Source organism: Mirounga leonina, unplaced genomic scaffold (genome assembly GCF_011800145.1).
Source record: "Mirounga leonina isolate KUSES-001 unplaced genomic scaffold, KU_Mleo_1.0 Mir_126, whole genome shotgun sequence".
Lineage (NCBI taxonomy): Eukaryota > Metazoa > Chordata > Mammalia > Carnivora > Phocidae > Mirounga > Mirounga leonina.
Genome location: NW_023270314.1, coordinates 32,545,444 through 32,567,019, shown reverse-complemented (window position 1 = coordinate 32,567,019; position 21,576 = coordinate 32,545,444). Strand labels below are relative to the sequence as shown.

The 21,576-nt window shown below is 36.7% G+C and overlaps 1 protein-coding gene across 5 annotated transcripts in view; it reads left to right on the top strand.

Moving 5' to 3' along the window:
- Positions 1 to 21,576, top strand: part of TMEM117 (transmembrane protein 117) — a 499,951-nt gene that overhangs the window by 256,939 nt on the left and 221,436 nt on the right. For 3 of the 5 annotated variants that reach the window (XM_035002830.1, XM_035002829.1, XM_035002833.1), the window contains one exon: positions 11,901 to 12,000. In XM_035002830.1, coding sequence (XP_034858721.1) covers positions 11,901 to 12,000 — 100 coding nt within the window. Of the gene's footprint in view, positions 1 to 9,028; positions 9,252 to 11,164; positions 11,591 to 11,900; positions 12,001 to 21,576 lie in introns of those variants that run through there. The other 2 variants (XM_035002831.1, XM_035002832.1) reach the window with 2 other exon arrangements.

Sequence of the window (21,576 nt, the reverse complement as noted above, 5' to 3'; positions counted from 1 at the left end):
TCATTTCCCAGTTTTATTGGCTGAGGGAGTGTGCCTGGTAGTCTAACTTCTCATCATGCAGGATTTCCAACTTCTGTTTTCAGTTCTGTCCTTCCCCTCTATCCCCTTCTGAAGTTCTGAGCCTTCTGTTCTTGAGTATTGTTGAGGTTCAGAGGCAGAATTTAGCTCCCTCCTTAATGTACATCCCAGAAAGATTTAATCATAGAGAAAAAGCTAAAACCATGTTCATTTTCTTTCCAAAATTTTATTAAAATTTCTCATTTTCTGTCATCTCTTTTTCTACTCTGCAGTTTTGATTCTTTTATTCCTAGACTGTACCTTCTGGAGAGGGGAAACCTATCTTCACACATGTAACCCTGCCTCTGAACTACTGTGACATGGGGCACCAAAAGAAGCTCCTGAGAAATAAGGTCTAAGTTAGGTGTCCCTGCTGAAGCAGGGACATTTAGTTCCAGGACAATGGTCAGGTGTTGGAAGGAAGTATTATGAATAAAGCACAACATATTTTATTCCTAGCCCCATCTGAATCCAGAGGTATGAGGCTATTGTACATGAGCAAGTAAAAGTTAAAAGCGGCATTTCTCCATCATCTCTGTGGGTAATTGGGGTTGTAAGGAATCAGCAGCACTGTGGATATTGGCGTCTGGTGAGAGTGACATGGGTCGCCATAATAGAACCTGCAACGATACCTTCCTTGTCATTGGCACAGACATCAGTATCTTGGGGCCTTGGTACACACTGACGTCATGAGTAGCAGTAACAGAGACTTCGGTGAGCCTCGCTAGAAGAGGGGATATTTCTGGAGCCATCTTTGGCAGTATTAACTGGAAAATAGCACCGTGGTAGCTGAAAGTCCTTGTTTCAGCAGCACAACTCCCTGAAAGCTCATTGCATTATTTGGGAGGAACTTGATGGGCCTGAAATGCTCACAAGGGGTGGAAATTTGGCTTTATTTCCTTTTTTTTTTTTTTTTTTCCCATACCATAGGCTGGTGTGATATAGCTTGTAGAGCACGCATTGCAAAGCAGAGCATGAAATTCTTTATTGTTAAATCAAATGAAGCTATATAATTAGGAAAATTGCAGAGCCAATTTATGGAGCAATAAGAATCATGTCATTTCTTTTTTTTTTTTTTTTAAAGATTTTATTTATTTATTTGAGAGAGAGAGAATGAGAGACAGAGAGCACATGAGAGTGGGGAGGGTCAGAGGGAGAAGCAGACTCCCTGCTGAGCAGGGAGCCCGACGTGGGACTCGATCCCGGGACTCCAGGATCCTGACCTGAGCCGAAGGCAGTTGCTCAACCAACTGAGCCACCCAGGCGCCCCAGAATCATGTCATTTCTAATTTGAAGGGCATTTGATAATACTTAGGCATTGTTAGGATAAAGAAATGCCCCGTGGGCTTGGCTCTTACACAAAGGGTCTAAGTGCAGAGCTGGCTGTGGGTGAAAGGTGTGTGCTCTTTAGCATCCCAAGAGAATTGGACACCTGGAAAGTTTTTGAGTCCTAAATCTGCTACCCCAAGTCACTCATATCATTGGCAAACTCAATTCCAGGGCTCCCCTCCCAAGCTACTGTGAAACTCTCTCCAGCTCTTTATTTTACACTAAGTGATGTCAGCTTCATCTGATCTTTTTGTTACCTTCTGCTGACACTTTGTAGCAGCCCAGTAAAAATCTTTGATATGTCAAAAGTGCAACCTCCACTCTCTCTAAGCTACACTTTATCTATCTTTATTTTGTCTTTTGTCAACACTTTTTATTTCAAAATCAGGTTCCTTTTAGACCAGCAAGCTAAGAGATGTAACCTTTTTATCTAGCTTTTTATCTATTAAACACACAGCTACTCCACCATTTATTGTCACTTGTTTGACACTCTCCTAGTGTGCCCCACATCTCATGAAATGGAGACACATTCTAACAGATTGGTTTTATCTAGAGCTTGTATGCCCATTTTTTAACTGGTGCTGTTTGGAACTTCAGCACACTTACGAATTTTGTTCATGTGAATAGTACACTGAGATTTAAAAGTCTCCCTGTTGTCTTAGGCAGTGGGGTAAAGAGTGGGTGCAATGCATTTATTCTTGTTCTTCTTAGGGGTCCCCATTTGAAAATGAACATCCGTTTATCAGCCACACTGGTGACTCTTCTTTTAGCCAATTTAATGGCATCCCTTTCTCAAAGGATTTACAAGATTCTCGTATTGTTAAAATTGAACTAAATATTCAAAAGCACATTTTTAGACTAACATTTTTTTTCTTGGCAAATGGTTACAACTCTTTTCATTGCAATGAGTGGAAGCTCAGTCCAGTGAGCTTAGGAACAAAGATGGGAGGCAGTAATTATTAGAAATTAACAGGAGGTGTCTCATGGAATCCCAAGTACAGGAAGCTGGTTTGTGGAAAATGGTGGAATTAGACCCACCTATGTTCTGTTATCTTTCTTCTTTCCTCCTTTGAGTGAGTCAGTGTACCTCTGTCTTCTGCTCAATACCCCCTTCTCTGTTGCTGCAGACTTGAGTTCCCCAGTGCACAGGACAGAATGTGGACACTTTCCTTTTTTTTTTTTTTTCCATCCAACCTTGTGGATAAAGATTTCCTTCTTTTTCTCTTTGAATCTTGGTTCTTAATTACCAGAAAAGGAAAAAAAAAAAAAAAATAGGCCAGTGGCAGAGTTGGATATTGTTGTATACATGTGTCCTTAAGCTTACACTTAGAACCCTGATTGGGGAAGGGTGGTTGTAGGACAGAGGAAATTATTAGACAAGAAATACTGGATGGTAATGTAGGAAGTGACCACTTAGCTCTGAGGTGCTGTTTCCTTTCCCTCGGAAAACTGAGTTTATAAGTATCATGCCCATGGTCTAGCATATAGTGAGACATCAGTAATTATTTGTTTAGTGAAAAGAAATAAGGTAGGTGCTTATCTAATATAAATTCACATGCTGCAAGAAGGGTTTTTGGTTGAGAAAATAGCCCCCTTCCCCCTTCCTATAACTAGAGCCTAAAATGTCTTCAACAAGAATAGAGAATAAGTGACTGGGAAATAGTGTTGGGTAGCCAGCCATGGGGAAGAGAATGAGAGGTGATTGAATTCACAGCCAAAAGAAGGAGGAGGAGTAGAAAGAGAAGGAGAAGGGGAGGGGGAGGGGAAGGAGAAGAGAAGGAAAAGAATGATTATCATACTATCACAAAGCAATTATGCTTTGAATTTGAAAATTTTGTAAGGAGTAGAAAGACCGTCTCATTTTTCATGTTTCTTTATTTTATTAGACACAGTGGAAAAATTATAGTTTCTGCCCAAAGTTAATTATTGTATTTATGTCCCAACATTTTTGTTCCATTATTTCTTATCTATTTTGACCTTTTAACAGCCCTGAACACTTACCTTCATTGAAAAACATCCATTAAAAGTGAACTTGCTTTTTGTTCTTCTTTGAGCAGCATCAGAATCTTAGCAGAATTTATAAGTTATTTTATGCCTCCCTAATTAATTTGGAAGGAAGCATCATTATGTAAGATAAATTAATTAATGCCATTCTGGCTCAGCTCGCAATTCACGTTACAATTCAGATATATTTTATCTGAATAGTTATAAACACATTGAATGTTATTTAACATTAAAATGTGATCAAGTTAGATATGAAATTAATTTTAAGTAATATGTGGCTCTCTGGATTCCTGTGGGGATTTATTGGAGCTCTCTTAGCAAAAAGTTCAGGATTTTACATTTTTATTGTTTCTATTGTTTTTCCAGTGACTTTAGAAAAGATACGTTGTCTTGGCTGTGTTTAATTCACTAGAAGTAGAAGATAGGCCCATTTTGGGCATCCAATTTGATTGTATATTCCTGGAGTATTTGTGAAGGTGAGGAAAAAAAAGTGAAGTAAGATAGAAACTTGGGGTATAACACAAAAATTCTGTAACTTTAAAATTAGTTTTGAGGCTGTATTATTTTATAGCCTGGTAAACTTCTAAATTTTGCCTTCAAAGAACAAACAACAAATGTAGGTTGGCAGTATCCATTTGAAAGGCAGTGAAATAAATTTGCTTTCTTTTTTCACATGAATAAAAGAAATGTATTTTACTGTATAGCTCTTGTATTGTTGGTGCCAGCAAATTGGTGCACAAAGCTACATATTGATATCTAGTCTCATTTAAAAGGATTCTTTTATTTTTTTTACTTACTATTTTCTTTGCCATCTTTCTGTTAATTTTTTATTGAGGTATAATTGATCTATAACATTATATTAGTTTCAGGTGTACAACATAATGATTTGATATTTGTATATACTGCAAAATGATGACCACAACAACCTTAGTTAACATCTATCGCCATACATAGTTATAATTTTTTTTTCTTGTGTTGAGAATTTTTAAGATCTACACTCTTGGGGTGTCTGGGTGGCTCAGTTGGTTAAGCATCTGCCTTTGGGTCAGGTCACGATCCCTGGTTCCTGTGTTGGGGTTGGGGTCCCTGCTCAGCGGAGAGTCTGCTTCTCCCTCTCCCTCTACTAACTCTCCCTCTATCCCCACTCCCCCTTGCACTTGTGCTCTCTTGCCCTCTCAAATAAATAAATACAACTTTTTTAAAAAAAGATCTACACTCTTAGCAACTTTCAAATATCCAATACAGTATTATTAAGTATAGTTACCATACTGTACATTACAACCCCATAACTTATTTATTTTTTATTATTATTTTTAATTCTGGTATAAATAACATAGAGTGTTATATTAGTTTCAGGGGTACAATATAGTGATTCAGGAATTATATACATTACTCAATGCTCATCATGGTAAGTGTACTCTTTAATCCCCAGCACCTATTTCACCCTTCCCCTCCACCCACCTCCCCTCTGGTAACCATCAGTCTGTTCTCTGTATTTAAGAGTCTTTTATCTGGTTTGTCTCTTTTTTCTTTGCTCATTTGTTTTGTTTTTAAATTCCACATATGAGTGAAATCATATGATGTTTGTCTTTCTCTGATTTATTTTCTGTTTATTATACTCTCTAGATCCATCAATGTCGCAAATGGCAAGATTTCATTCTTTGTCATGGCTGAGTAATATTCCACATCTTCTTTGTCCATTCATCTATGGATGGACACTTGGGCTGCTTCCTCAATTTGGCCATTGTAAATAATGTTGCATTAAATATAGGAGTTCATATATTTTTTTGAACTAGTGTTTTCATAGTCTATGGGTAAATGCCCAGTAGTGGAATTACTGGATCATATATATGGTAGTTCTATTTTTAATTTAAAAAAGATTCTTTTAAATAATAAGATTCTGTAGATACCATGCAGAGATTTTACAATATTTTACTTTTTTTCATTATTAGTCAACTAAATTACATTCAAATTAATTTACAACATGTAATTGCAGAAAGTCAAGGATGTATTCTTCATTTTGATTTGCTTAAATCCTTGCCTCTAGCTTTTTATTCTAGAAGAGATAATAAAAATGATACAATGATATTCTGTTCTTTGTTAGAACATAATAATTACATGGCCTACTCGTCTTTGATGTTTATTTTTAGTTTATCTTATATTGCAGATTCTTTTTTTATTTTTTATCCTTTTGTCCTCTTCCTAGTTTGGCCCTGATGTCAGATAATCTAAGTAATTTTAAATTAATCAATTGACTACTTAATTCATTTAAATATTTATTACATCCCTAAGTCATACTATAAGCTGGGAAAAAAATTTACCTGCTTGGCCAAGTGAAACATGTTCTTTATCCTTGATCAGCTAAGTCTTGTGGGAGAGAGGGGCAATGTGAGAAAATCATTAAAATACTTGAGGAAGATTTAATACTGAAGTATATTCAAAGAGTTATGGTAATACCAGGGAAGGGATGGCTTTCAGGGGTAATGGCAGGAGATTTCTCAGTGGCTAGTGATCTCAGGCCAGAGGAAAGTGGATGGCATTCCAAACAAAGAACATTGCACACAAAGATACTAAGGTAAAAAAAAAATAAGGATACTAAGGCACATTATAGAATAGTGGGGTGTTTGGTGAGATTGATTTCGTGGTGAGGTAGAGGGTCTAATAAAAGGAGGTTGTGACATGAAAAGAGAGGTGTCTGAATGAAAGCATGGCTTGGCAGAGAGTGGACAGTCTTCTTATCCATGCTCTACTCTGTGACAGTGGGAGCCACTGTATTATTTTAGAAAGTGGGAGTCAGTAGGCTAGAGGTCTGCCATGTTTTACATGCCTATTATGAAATTGTGTGAGAAACTTTACATTCTTATTTCAAAAATGTAATAATGTTAATCCTCAGGAAACCTGTGTGAGAAATAGATATTTTTATCCCCACTCTACAGATAAGGGAATAAGTTGATCATTTTTCCCATGTCATAAAGTGGGAGGTAGTTTGCAAACCCATGACTTTCTGGTTCTAGGACTCCTGCTCTTTGTTATAATGTATTCCTTCCCCAGGGGTCACTACAGTGGCAATGCAGAGTCTGAAATAAGAGGAAGATAGTCACAGAGAAATAGGAGGCCATTGCTTTAATTTAGGTTAGAGGAGTTTATGAACAGGATTAAGACATTGGTAGTAGTGATGACAGAAAAACAGCATAGATTTGAGAGCCTTTCAGAAGTAATCTTAGTGATTAATCAAATGTTAGGAGTAAACGAGGGGGAGGAATTGCTGATATACTAAGGTGTCTATATCTAGTACGGATGAGTTTCACTGAATGGGCTGAAGCAAAGCAAGGGATGAAAGGAATGGGTGATGTATGGTGAATGTATTCACAGACAGGGTGAGTTTGTTCAATGAAAACTCCATCTGCAGTCTTTTTATATATGTCTTCCCTTATAAAAATTAGAAGGTATATATGGCTGAAGTTGAGAAATTTGAGGTAGCATTTTATCTGTAAGCATTTTAGGTCCAGATGCAATTTTAATTATTCCAGGCTACTTCTAATTATTGTCTGCAGGATTTTGACATTCCAATGCATCTTGTTTCATAGGTTCATACCATAGCTCTTGCCTGGAAGGTTCATACACGTGTATTGAATTCCATCAAAGCCTTTCAATAGGGGCGCCTGGGTGGCTCAGTTGTCAAGCATCTGCCTTTGGCTTAGGTCATGATCCTAGGGTCCTGGGATTGAGCCACACATCGGGTTCCTGCTCAGCGGGAAGCCTGCTTCTCCCTCTCCCACTCCCCCTGCTTGTGTTCCCTCTCTCACTGTCTCTCTCTCTCTGTCAAATAAATAAATAAATAAAATCTTTTAAAAATAAGCCTTTCAATAAGCAAAAACTAAGAATTTTGAGCAAAAATACTAAAATGTGGTTATTTGGTTTTTTTTTTTTAAGATTTTATTTATTTATTGACAGAGAGACACAGGAAAAGAGGGAACACAAGCAGGGGGAGTGGGAGAGGGAGAAGCAGGCTTCCCGCAGAGCAGGGAGCCTGATGTGGGGCTCGATACCAGGACCCTGGGATCATGATCTGAGCCGAAGGCAGACGCTTAATGACTGAGCCACCCAGGCACCCCTAAAATGTGGTTATTTGGATAATAGTTCACTAAGTGACTAGATTGAAGTCTGTTAATCATTTCCTCACAAACACAAGAAGAGTGAGAGAGAGTTAATATAATAAATCTAGGTTTAATTCTTGGTGCTTTGTAGTGACAGATTTTTTTTCCTCAATGTCACAAGAATGCTTAGAATTTTTGCTTTAGTTTCATTGTGTTTAATGCAAGACTGTACTCATGTTACGTCAACTCCTTATCCATGATTTACTTGTGTATGAAGCCCCCAATCTTGTTTATGTTGCCCAAACATGGCTGGGAGAGACAGCTGTGACATTATGAATCCAGCTGGGCACAGATGGATCTTCAGTGAAGCATGAATCCATATTGGTTTGGTGATCTATGTTTACTGCCTTCTGTTAAACTTTCAGAGACTCAACTCCTAAATCACCTGGCACTGACTCCATCCATGTACATATAAGTAATAGACTGAAGTGAACTGGAACTTTTGTTGCTAGTGAGCAAGACTGTTACCTGTAAGGGCAATATACTAGATTATGGTTTTATTGACTATTTAGCCCATGTTAGAATCTGATTAGTGTATGCCCATTTAGCACATGGTTTTCACTAGGTGCGATAGTCCTGATAGCTTTTCAGGCTGCTTTGATAATTATGAACATTTCCACGATCCTGTATATTGAAGTTTCCACACATCTGTTATGGGTTTGGCAGTTAAACTTGAGATCTCAAAAAATAAAAACTGGAGTTACAGCCTGTAAAGAAATTCATTTAGAATTTTTAGAAAATATCAGTGAATGATATTTACCTGGAAGGCTGATAGAACTGCAAGATTTTCTAGACCTACGCACAGTGGGAATAACAAGCTAAAGTATAAAACAAACAAAAGATGTATGAATAGTTGAAATAATTAGCTAAAACTCCAAACAAAACTAAAACGTTAATGGTGCCTCCTAGCAAATAACACTTAATTCTCAATCACTCCCCGAAACATTGGGTATGAAGCTTCACAACTTCACTTTTGTAGAGAGCAATGTGATATTCAAACTGATAAATGTATGCACACTCTGTCCTTTATAACCAGAACAGGAAGTGTTGTTACTGTTAATGGGTATGCAAATCAATGAACTAGTATTTCCAAATTTTTGTGACAGGTTGCATATTTGTAATTCTGTATGTTTGTCTAAAGCAGCAAAAGTTAGAATACTTACTACCTTTTATATATCACCCTTCACTTTTATATATACTAGTTATTTCATAAATTGTGCTATCTCATCTTCATTGTTACCACAGCATTCAGTACTCACCACATGCCCACAGTTCAGATCTTACTTTACCACGTTTCTATGGTTTAATATACATAGATCTACCCATACCATATAGAAAAAAATATGAATAACTTGGTTTGCTTCCTTAATTCACACAGTAAGCAAATGTTTATTGATAACATACTATTTGCAGGCGGTGCTCTAAGTGCTGGGGAATCAACAGTGAAAAGAATGGCCACAGTAACTTTCTGTCCTCTTGGAGCTTATTATCTAGTTTTAGACATTGTTTTTTCTCTTGATTTTCAATGGTATAACCCTGTTTCTTGACATCCTAGTAGTTTTTAAATGAATGATGGTTGTTATGTATAAAAGTGTGTAGGGGACCTAGATGATATTTTATTCATCCCGAAAATGTTCACTCTTTCCTCTGTTAGATGGGAGGAATAGAAGCTGATCACCTTAATCCAGTCATGGAATGGAGTAGGTAAGGACTGATTCAGTTTCAGTAAGGACCCATCCATCTCTGGTATTCTCTAGCCTCCCATTGCTCTGTGTATTCTCTTGGGCCATTCCTTCTGGCAGGTTCTGAAATACAATAGTCTCCTCAATGTGGTGAAATTGCCAAACCTCTGCTGTGCTTTTCAGAAACTTTCTGCTTAGTCTCTTAGCCTACCCCCTGAACATAATTCATAATTTGGTAAATGTCTTGAAAGTAAACCCAGCTGTGTATCATGCCTCCTTCTGGGCCCCTCCAAGATGAGGATCTTGGTTCCTTAAGTTCCTAATGTTTGTCTCTCCAGCTCACTGAGACTCCTCCCTGCCCAGGCAAAGCCTAGATTCTCATCCTCTTGCCTTGCATGCAGAATCAGCAAATGTCCCCAGAGAAAATATAGCTAACGTTTCCACAATTCCCTCCAATCTTATAAATTGGTTTTTCTAGTTCTCATTGCTTAATCAGCTTTCAGGTTGTTGTAAGTAGATTTTATGTTTTATTTATATTTTTTAGTTGTTCTTGGCTGGATCATTAATCTCCTGCAAGCTTATCCATCTCATCCCTATTTTTAGATACTGAAATTAGAGAATGATGTCTTCTCTTAGACATACCTATGTTATCACAAGGAAGGTACCCTGAAATTTCCACCCTAGCTCAATGTATTCTAGAACTAATTGGCAAAGTAGGCATGTAGGGATGTGTCATTGAACACATCCTTCAAAATAAGTGTTATTGAAAGAGCTGGACAGTTATGAGAGCTGATACTCTAAAGTACGCTGAGTTCACTGCCCAAGAACTGTTCACCAGTAGTGCTACTGAAGGGACTAAGACCGAGCTGTCCAAGTTAACTTGTGGACTTTCACATGGAGGCTGCTTAGATTGGTGAACTCAGTGGGAGTCCAAGACTTGAGGGTGACTCTGACGAGCTGCAGCTTCTGCATACTACTCTTGGCTTCTGTTATGAATTATCCTCAAAGGAAATAAGTCTGGATCTTCATTGTCTACTAAAATACTGGGGAATAGAGTAGATAGTCTTTGTGTTTTTTTTATATCTCACTAACCCTTGTAGGAAGAAGATATAGCATAGTGGTTAAGTGTCTGGATTTGGGAGTCAATCAAATTTAGATTCAAACCTTGTCCATTTCCTAGATGCTTGACCTTGAGAAAGTTGTAAAAACTCTCCAAAGCCTCAGTTCTATATCTGTGAAACAGGAATAATAACACATTTCATTGTGCTGGCATGGAAGCTATTGGAGACACTGTATTTAAAGTGCTTATAATGGTCTCTGGAATATTGTAAGCCAGCAGCTTAGTTATTTTGGTTATTATGGAAACCTATGGAATAGAGACTCAGAATTTTGAGGTGAGATCTTAAGATTTTTATAAAGATTTTCTAAGGTAGGTGAATGAAGGATGTGGAAAAAAAGTGCTTTTAAGAATTCATATGTTTATTTTTGTTAAGTAAAACTATTTAAATATTTGTTTATTTTATGGATAACAAAACTGTAAGAAAGAACTCCAGGAAAAAAAAAACAACTGAATTGGAGATGATTTACCTCTCAATGACTTAAAAAAATTATTTCTTTGTAGTTTCACTAAATAACAAACGTATCATTTTCTACTGTGTTTTGTTTTAAAGTTAATCTAAGAAGAATCAAGGTTAACTAATATTCTAAATTGTACAGGTGTTATCATGTTTAAGAAAAGGAACAAAATTTAAAGTAAAAAAAAATCTGAGTAAAAAAAAAAAACTTGAGAGGCAGAGAGAGAAAGAGAGAGAGAGAGAAATTTGATTCCTAATTACCATTCATTAGTTGTGTGGTATTAATTGGGCAAGTTAAATGATCTCCCTGTGTCCCAGTTTTCCTGGAGAAATTGTACAATGGGAAAATAATTCTTAGATTTTCTTGAATATCAAATGAGGAAAAGGAAATAAAAATTACATGCAATAAGCATAGTCTTGTTACTTGTATTTAATGATCAGTTGTGCCTTTGAATCTCTCTTTGGACCATGAAGAACATGAATTGGTGTTATAGGAAGCAGAAGAATTTGTGATACAAAAAGAGATGAAATTAAATCTGGTTATTGTTATTTAAGTAATAATTTAAACCACATGTATTTGAATCAAATTTTATGTTTCTTTATTCTGTGGAAATTTTCTGAAATGGACATTTTTTGACCATTATTCAGGTATGATATTGTATCCAAAGCCTAGACCCAGTACCTCTTCAATAGTTCTGAGTCAACAGAACTGAAGGAAAAGCGAGCTTTTCTCTTCCCTTTCAAGTTACTCTACTTCAGGAATTGTTTCCACACTCTGCATACCTGAGTGAGCATGAAATGATGCCTTTACTGAGTATTTCTGTTTGATTTTTCAAAAACTGTTGTCAGTCTTACAGCTTGAAAATTAAATGCACATGGTAATTGGTAGAGCCACAGTCAGTCTTCAAATCTAATTGGACCTGACCCAGACACCCGCAGAAGTCTTCCTAGCCTTTCAGATCTGTAAGCATATGTGATGAGACAAAGGCAGGAGAGCTTGTTGAAAGGGAGGGAAGTCCCTTTGCGTGTTGCTGAACCAGAACGCTTTGATATGGCTCTCTCAGTATGGACAATGTCTTGTGTGTTTGTTTCCACAGAGCATATATCATTACAGACTATATGGGCATCCGAAATGAAAGTTTCATGAAATTAGCTGCGGTAGGGACCTGGATGGGGGACTTTGTCACAGCCTGGATGGTAAGAAATTTTAACTTCACCCATTTCAAACATTAGATGGAGGAAAACTTTCATAATGTTGGATAGACACTACTTTTGAAGAGTTTAGAGCAAGAGAGTTACTTCTCTCTTGAGTGGAACAAATTCATGAATACAGATAAATTTAGAGATTGTATGCAATATCTGTTTACCTTAGGGGAAAAATTAATGCAACTATAATATGAATGATGGCTGTCCACCAGGAAATATTTATTTATAACATATATACCTATCTATCTGTATATGTATGAGTATACAAACATACATTCATAACATTAATAGAAACTTCCTTGTGAAGTTCTAAATAATTTTGTGAAGATTATTGTTTTTGACGTGCAGTTTTCAGGTAAGGAATGTTGTCTGGCCTGTCTCAGAAGACCATATGAAATATTTTTAACAACTGTTTTTTATTTAAAAATTTTTTTTCACAACACATCTTATAATATTTTATTAATATTAATTTAATTTAATTTAATTTTTTATTTGAGTATAGTTGACACCCAATTTACATTAGTTTCAGGTGTACAACATAATGAATCAACATCTCTGTACGTTATGCTATGCTCACCACAAGTGTAGTTAGGGCTCTTAAAATAGTTTTCTACATTTATTTTCCTCATTGAACCTATAAAATTAATGTTGCATTATTAGTATTTATTATTATTATAAGCCGGCAACAAACAGACAAACCATATTTCATGCTGAGTTCATCTGTCAAGAGAGTAACTTCTTTTTTCATTTTTTGTTTTCATTAAAATTTTTTTGGGGGGCGCCTGGGTGGGCTCAGTCAGTTAAGCATCTGCCTTTAGCTCAGGTCATGATCCCGGGGTCCTGGGATTGAGTCCCACATCAGACTCCCTGCTCAGCGGGGAGCCTGCTTCTCCCTCTCCCACTCCCCCTGCTTGTGCTCTCTCTCTCTGTGTCAAATAAATAAAATCTTTAATTTTTTTTTTTATTCAGGTATAGTTAACATACAGTGTTATATTAGTTTCAGGCATACAATATAGTGATTCCACAATTTCATACATTTCTCAGTGCTCATCAGGATAAATGTACTCTTAATCTCTTTTGTCTGTTTCACCCATCCCCCAACCACCTCCCCTCTGCCAACCACCATTTTGTTCTCTGTATTTAAGAGTCTGTTTTTTTGTTTGTCTCTTTTGTTTGCTTTTGTTTGTTTGTTTTGTTTCAAGTTTTTATTTAAATTCTAGTTAGTTAACATATAGTGTAATATTAGTTTCAGGAGTAGAATTTAGTGGTTCATCACTTACATATAATACCCAGTGCTCATCACAAGTGCCATCCTTAATACCCATCACCCATTTAGCCCATCCCCCCACCCATGTCCCCTCCATCAACCTTCAGTTTGTTCTCTGTATTTAAGAGTCTGGGTTTTTGTTTGTCTCTCTTTGTTTGTTTGTTTTGTTTGTTAAATTACACATATGAGTGAAATCATATGACATTTGTCTTTCTCTGTCTCACTTATTTTGCTTAGCATATACCCTCTAGGTCCATCCATGTTTTTGCAAATGACAAGATTTCATTCTTTTTTATGGCTGAGTAATATCCCATTATATATATATATACCACATCTTCTTTACCCCCCAAAAAACCAAAGCAGTAATTCAAAAAGACTTTTGCTCCTCTTTGTTTATTGCAAGATTATTTACAATAGCCAAGATATGGGAGTGACCCAATTGTCCATTGATAGATGAGTACCTCTGTTTTAACCATTGGATTAATTAAGTACAGTATGTAGCTGGAAAGCTCTAGGTCCTATAAGTTTATAAGAGAATCTCAAGAGTACAAAGAGCACAACTCTCATAAAAATGAAACCTGTTAATCTTTGTTGATACCTCTCATAAGTGCAGTTAATCGTAATTGGCTTTATTCATCCATTCACTTGTAAACGAGAAGACCTACCAAAGGAAAGGATGCCCTACCTAAACAAGACTAGGCAGGGACATGCCCCTACAAATGTGTTCCAAATACTGCAGGTAGATTGTCACAACAGTTACTGCCCTTTCTGTGGAGAGCTTTGTGTCTTACCTAGAACAAGTATTTTCGGGGGACAGGAAACAGTTATATCTTAACTGGTACTACTGTGATCATCCTGCAAGAGTATTAAGTAACTACCAAAGGGTTTGTGTAGCCCATTTTTAGCCTCGTCCCACCCCTGTTCAATTTTAGAATGTAAATAGAACAAAGTACCAAATACATCCCATTCCATTAACTTTAAAATCTAGATTTGAGAAGTGATTTATTTGTAATCACTAGATATGACAATTAGAATAAGCCAAACATCAGGGTGCATGGCTGACTCAGTTGGTTATGCATGTGACTTTTGATCTCAGAGTTGTGAGTTCAAGCCCCATGCTGGGTACAGAGCTTACTTAAAAAATAAGAAAATGCTAAAAAAATAAAATAAGCCAGACATTAAGACCAGGCTGCCTCATGTCAAAAATTTCTATTTCCATTGGGAAAAACTATTTAGAAGGAGAACCAAACAGAAAATAATTTCTCTTCTAAAACTATTTCCCTTTTAGGAGGAAAAATAGAAGGAAGACTTTAAACATGTAATTTCCATGAAATATGAGGTGATACCTTTTGAAAAATTTCTGCATTAACTATGGATTGTGATTTTTTTTTTTTTACTCCATTTTATGGTGAATCTGCTTAATAAAATGGAAAAAGGAATTCAGAAATTTGGATTCTCTGACCTTGCTGTGTCTGGCATGATCTTCCACGAATACTATGCAATCCTGTGAGCCTCGGTTTGCACATTTCTTTAAAGGGGCTAATAGTTGCTATTTGTGTTATAGGTTTTCTATGAAGATGAAGTGTGTGGTCCTGTGATGGGACTTCAAATGCTGCAGTGCGAGGGAAACATAAGTGCTTTATTGCAGCTGTTTATGTTCTTCCCAGCTTATCCCAGGCTTGTGGTCTGGGGTGCCTGAAGTTTCCTTCTGGTTGGCAGTGCTAGAATACACTCTAAGGCAGTGTGGTCCATTACTTCCTGAATCACATGCGACACTGCCCCTGATCAGAGTCAAGGGAGAAGCACCAGAGCACATCACCAGAACAGCAAGCCCGAGGACCTTACTCTGCAGTTTTCAGGCTCAAGTCCACCATTTGATACAGAAATCATTTTCTTTCCCATGATGACATCATTATTTTTTGTGGCCCAATTCTAAGCCCTCCCCAGAGTTTCCCTCAAGACAGTGTTTCCGAGACCATATGTGACTCTGCCCCTATTTACTGGTTCTATTTTTTAATTAAGATTTTTTTTTCTTTTGAATCATAATGTAGGGTCCAATTTCTAGGGCAGCCCTGAGAGGCGAATGCATGGGACAGCTTTGACCGAAGACCTTTACCTTTTCTAGCTAGATTTCTACTGTGCACTCATCTGCCCTACTCTTGTGGTTTAGCAGAATACACATAATTCCACAGTGCAGCTGTGGTCTTTCTGTCTCTCTGAGGTCTGGCTGACCTTCATAGTTTCTCCTGAATTTGCTACTGTAATGCCTTCTATTTTTACTAGCTAACCTGATAACTTTTTACCTTTGTCAATGCTGCTGATTACTACTCTGATCAATACTTCCAATACCACTGAGGTAGGACTGGATTGAGAATCAAGAAAACTGTGTTTTAGGTTTAACCCAGCAGTGTGATCTTAAGTCACTTCGCCTTCTGGGGCCTCACATGTTTTCCTTTCTGTAAACAGAGAGAGAATCCAAAGTCCTTTTTTGCTTATGTTACATGAAATGTTGACCTTTCCCTGTTAGACACAGAGACAGAAATGGCAAAAGAAACAGAGTGCCCTCCTGATTTAAAAGTACAGTCACACAGGGAGGCTTCCCAGAGCACATCATTTCTATTCCCATTTTTATTCACTGACTAGGTGGTAAGTTTCCATATAAATATTTATATGTCTACATATGTGTGCAATGATAACATTTTAAAAAATAATAGTTTTCCTCATGAGAGGAGTCTAAGGAGCTTTGACCTTCATTTGTCTATAGAATTCTCATCATGAAGTGAATATCAATGATGAAGGTGACTGTCATGGAAAAGTAAGTGACTATTTACATTTCCAATAAAAGTGTGCCTTTTAATGTATTTCTGAAATGGAGAATTTTTCTTTTATGGAAATAATTCAAAACTTCCCATGGTTTTAAAAGGCACACCGGGATTGATGCAATCCCCAGGCATGGCTGATTTCAACCGATCGGACAACTGTCTTTGCTCCTCACACTACAGAGCATCAAGCTCTACTAGGTTCAATTTCCGAGGCAATCCTGACTATTCTTAGCTCTGTGGGATGCTTCATGCAGAGGACAAAAAAATATATTAAGTCAGGGTTAAAGTTACTATTTTTTTGTCAAATAGATTTTTAAAAAATTTAATATAAAAGAAATACCTAAAGTGATGGGTGTTGTCATTCAGCACTGAGCTGGCTGTTCATGTTGATAGGAGCAAAGAAGAGCTCTGTCATGAAATTTGCCCACACTCTGCCGTTGAGCGAGGAGCAGAGGGGTGTTGGCCCATCCTATAGCACATGTCTCTAGTTTCACTGACCTTCCTTCAGAAGACAAAGATCACAGGCTCTCCTCGGGTCTAAGGTGGCAGGGGATGCTGAGGACAAAGATGGCATTTGCTTCTGCCCCTCATTTAATACCAGAAGGAAAAATCACTTCCTGTCTCTCTATACCTAACCATCTGTTTTCCCCAGCCCCTACTTGGTCCTGCTCTAGTGGCTTTTCTAGCAGTAAATGGTTATCTGGCTTATGATAGTGATAAGGACATCAGAGTCCAGGTTTGAAGTTCATGATTGTGGGAAGGGGAGAGAAGGGTGCACATGAAGTGAAGTCAAGGCCTGACCTAAAGAAGATAATGACATGGTAAAGACTGAAGGCATAAAGCATTTTTCATCATAACACCATATATGGTGTGTATCAAATCCTAATACTCATAGGACCTTGGTTGGCCTTGATATATTTTTCCCGGGATTGTCTGTGGACTTTTGTGTATATATGTGCTGCTACTAGCAAAGCTTCCACCATAAAGAGATGTCATACATACAAAAAAACAATTTCGTTGTTTGCCATTTGGCTTTACCTTTATTTCATGTTTTTATAGTGACCATTTGTTTTTGTTTTTTTTTAACTGTGTGTGATTTTAAGAGACTTTATTTTTTCTTCTTGAAATTCAGAGTTCCGTTAGAGCTAGACAAACATAGTCAATATGTTCACGTGGAAATGCCTTTAGATTGATAAAATATAGCCTCAGTAGTTTTAAAATTTAAAATTTGCTTAATTATCTCTATTGAATCTAGCAAGAATATGATTTTTAGAAAAAGTGTTTTTATATATTTCACCCTTCTATTTTAATTGTGCCTGTTTCATATGTAAATACTGCATTATCCCTCTAAATATTTGAGTGACAGATTTTGCCTTCTAATTTTTCACATATTTTCTTTGTCTTCAGATTGTGTAATTCATATTTATATTGCTATTATCTTTGTTCCAAAAGACTGTTTAAGAGGTAAAGCTGAAAACTCTTCTTTACCTCATTAGAAACTTCTTGAGGGGAGTTCCAGCGTCACTTGTGGTACTCAACACAGTACCAAGCATGAAATAGATGCTTCAGAAATCTTTATTGAAGAATAAAGAGATCCTAAGAGTACATATGCATTAAGTTCCATTTCTTTTTCCATTGTTCCCTTTTGTGACCCAGTGTCGTAAAATGGACATTCTAGAATGCTGAAAAGGTGGGAGGAGAACTAGATTGTTCAGAGTCTTCCCATCCCCCTGCCTCCCTAAGCCTGATAAGCCTGTTTCCATAGCCAGGAGGACACGTGCTTGTAAACACCCTTGGATGGAAGTAATAGATTGTTGATGTAATTCTCCCAGAATTGTGATGTATTCTTTGGGTCTAAAAGGCGTTCTTAGATAAAACAAAGATGGAGCTCCAGAGATCCTGCCAGAGGGTTCCTTGAGTGGTCATAACTGCTATCAGTGGCATAGTTTTGCTCCTGGCTCTGGGGATGGAAGGAAGGAAGCTAGGTTGAGATATATCCCTTCAGCCACTTAAGCAGAGAGCTATTACCACATAAGACAGAAATTGGTTACACTTCAGTGGACAGAGGCAGAGAGAATTAAAGAATGGTGTATGCTTGAGAATAATTTCTATTCCTGAATTAGTATTTATTTATTTATAAATCTGGAACAGAATAAAGGGAGGGAATATTTCTGCAGCTTTGAGAGTAAACTATTCCTTCTGACCTAAAGGTAGAAAATGTGAAATAAAATTTATAATTATATATACATACTAACTTAAAATTTGGCAAGAGTTTTTATTGTTGTTCTATGCTTATTGCTTATTTTCTATTGTTGTCTCATGTTCCTAAGTGAGGGCTGTGATTATCTCTGTTATTTTCATATCACCAAATTAATAATAGTTTATTTAGTTCAACATTTTCTGTTATACACCTGCCCTTATTTTGTGGACTGTTTTGCAAATGCTAAGTTTGTCAGTGAACAATAGCTTATAATATAACCGACATCATATCTAGCTTGTTATTCTGCCTGGAATTGAGCTTGACAATTCATATTATAATCAATGCCAGTTTTCTAATTATTTCTCTTCCACTTAATATCAAAATGGCAGAATAAAAAGCATAATTGAATTGATTTGGTATCTGAAATAAGGTATCAGTAAGAGCTTTGCTGAATTTAAATAATGAAAAGGAATTTACACTGTGACAGATGGCATAGAAGGATCAGAGTTAGCAAACTCATTGAGCAAGTGTATATGGCAAACAGAAGGACACTAATGAGGTATTTAACCACTGGAGCTGGACTCAAGAACCTGACATTCCTCTGAGTTTTTATCTTTTGCTCTTTTTCTCTGCCTGTTCATTGGAGCTAGTTCATGACTTCAGTTATCTCTATGATTGGTCAACCCCATATTTGATAAATCTGTAGGTTTCATTTCATTATTTTATACAGTGCAAGTAGAAACTGGATCAAGAATTTAATGAGGTAATAATATATTCTAGCTATAAAGATTCTGTGTTAAGTGAGATTCCCAATAAAAGAGCATGCATCACAGATTTGGGGGCACATGATTTGTTGAGGAAGTGCTCTTGAGAGAAACCAGTAGGGAGATGAGAGAAGCAGGTGAGAAGTGGGGAAGGAGGCAAGGGAAGACCACATCCCTTGCCTCCTTCCCCAACAACTATGGTTGCAGGGAAAATCTCCCCTTGGCCTGATCCACTGGGTGGGTGTTATGTTCTTGGGGAATAGAGTGTACCAGAAGGTGCAGAGAATCTGGGCAGGCACCAACACTGACTGCCACACAGACAAAACCCAAGGACACTAGATTTAATAGTACCTGTAATTGTCAAAAATTATTGCCAGTTCATTTGGCCATTTGATCGAAACAAAGAGCATAAGAGAAGAATTATTTTTTACATTTCCTTTTTATTCATTAGAAAATTTAGAGCCAAATATGGTCATTTTACTTTTGCACATATAAACATTTTAATGTCTCTATAAATACTTTAGCATTGTGTTTCATGTTCCTTCAAAATAATAAGTTCTCACTAAAAAATTAATAAGACAGGAGAGTCTAACCTATTTTCAGAGAGCATCACAAATGGTGATCAAGAGTCTTAATTTTCAGGACTCTTGGATTTTTAAAGTATTAACAATCTGGCAAGAAATAAAGGATTTCTGAGTGAAATAGGTTGTAGCACAGAGACGTTTAAGAATAGAAGCACAAATTCTGGCTCTGCTCCAACTCTTCTAAATTCAATGTCTGTAGGAAATCCTATAATATGTTATAGGTATATTATATATAATTTATATTCATTTATTAAAAATTTATGGACTATATTATTCTAAGTATGAAAGGCATCTGCAGAAGTGTACTGAATTGAACCGTAGTGAGATATGAAGACACGACAGCCATCGCTCACAGAGAGACAATCCCACTAGGGGCAGGAGATGTTTCCTGTTCATCTTTCCCATTCCCAATTCAATTTCAGCATCCTTCTGTTCCATTATGCTTTATTTCTATTACTTGGTTTATACTTCCTCAAGGCAGGTGAGGAAAAAAGGGTTGTCCACACATTCTTTATGATTTTCCTAACATAATGCTCCACACCTTAAAGCACCATTGATCAGTCATTTTCCTGAAGTTTAAATAAAAGCCAGGAAACACTGATATTTATTTTTCCCTTGAAACTCATAATACAATGAAGTGAATACTGTTTGCTAATATCAGCATAGATGAGAACCTCAGAAAAGAAGCTAGGTGCTTTTCTTTTGATGAAAGTAATTTTATAAGTAGTTGGATTATTCCCCTTATAATTTTTTTTTTAAACTTTTATGTAGTGCCTCTTCTTGTGGGCCTACTGCTATTTGTGTGTGTTCGTGTGTGTGTAAGTTTTCAATTAGTTTCCAAAATCTTCAATGCTTCCTACTACTGTACTATCCTGCCAAGCTGAATAATTTTCTTAGGAATATTTAATCACAGATCTTAATAAGATGTGGAACATAGACATAGAAGTTGGTTTGATACTTTTTTTCCCAGTGTGTCAATAAAATCTGTTGAATTTTGTCATTAGTTGGGGCGAGGGGAGTGCATATCTTTTTAGGTGCTAAGTGATAGTACATCACATCCCAGCCAAACTGTTACTTTTAAATTTTAGAAAACTCAGCCATTTATTCCTATTCCCTTTTGATAAATATTTCTGGGACTGGAAGAAAGCAAAGAATAATTTTATATTATGCTATCATTAAGAGAAATACTGCAGGGGTGCCTGGGTGGCTCAGTTGGTTAAGTGTCTGCATTTAGCTCAGGTCATGATCTCAAGGTCCTGGATTCAAGCCCTGCATCAGGCTCCCTGCTCAGTGGGGAGTCTGCTTCTCCCTTTTACTCTCCCTCTGCTCTCTCTTAAACAAACAAACAAACAAAGAGATACTGCAATTCTTGGTTATTTAAGTGCAAAGTTTTGTTTATATGAAATTGCTATCCTTTAGCAGTTGTTTGCCCCAAAGATTTTTTAGAGCACTAAAGATTTTTATATTCACAGTGTATGTTGCATTTGTAGTTAAATGTTCTATAAACATCAAAAAGAAATTTATAGCAATGAAGTGCCTAGGACTTACGTTTCATTGCTTTAAGAAAGCTATTACATCATGTTTCAAGAAATTGAAGTATTTAAGTGAGCGGGGGAATATTTTGATAATGAATGGTTAAGTAAAATCATGTTTGGCATATATTCTTCTCTGTTCTTACATACCTGAAGGCTGATTGGGAAATAAAAAACTTCCTTTTGCCCTGGCTGGCAAAATATGTTAAGGTTTATCCCAGACCTGGGCCTGACTCCCTCCAGTATCCTTCACTAGTCTACCTAGTTGCTCACTGAACATCTTAAGTAGCTTTGTGAACATGATATTGCACAAGGTAAGGAGTCAATCAAGCATACGATAGTAATGGTACTGACAAGCTAAGTATAATATCAAATAAATGCCTTTGACATTTCCACAT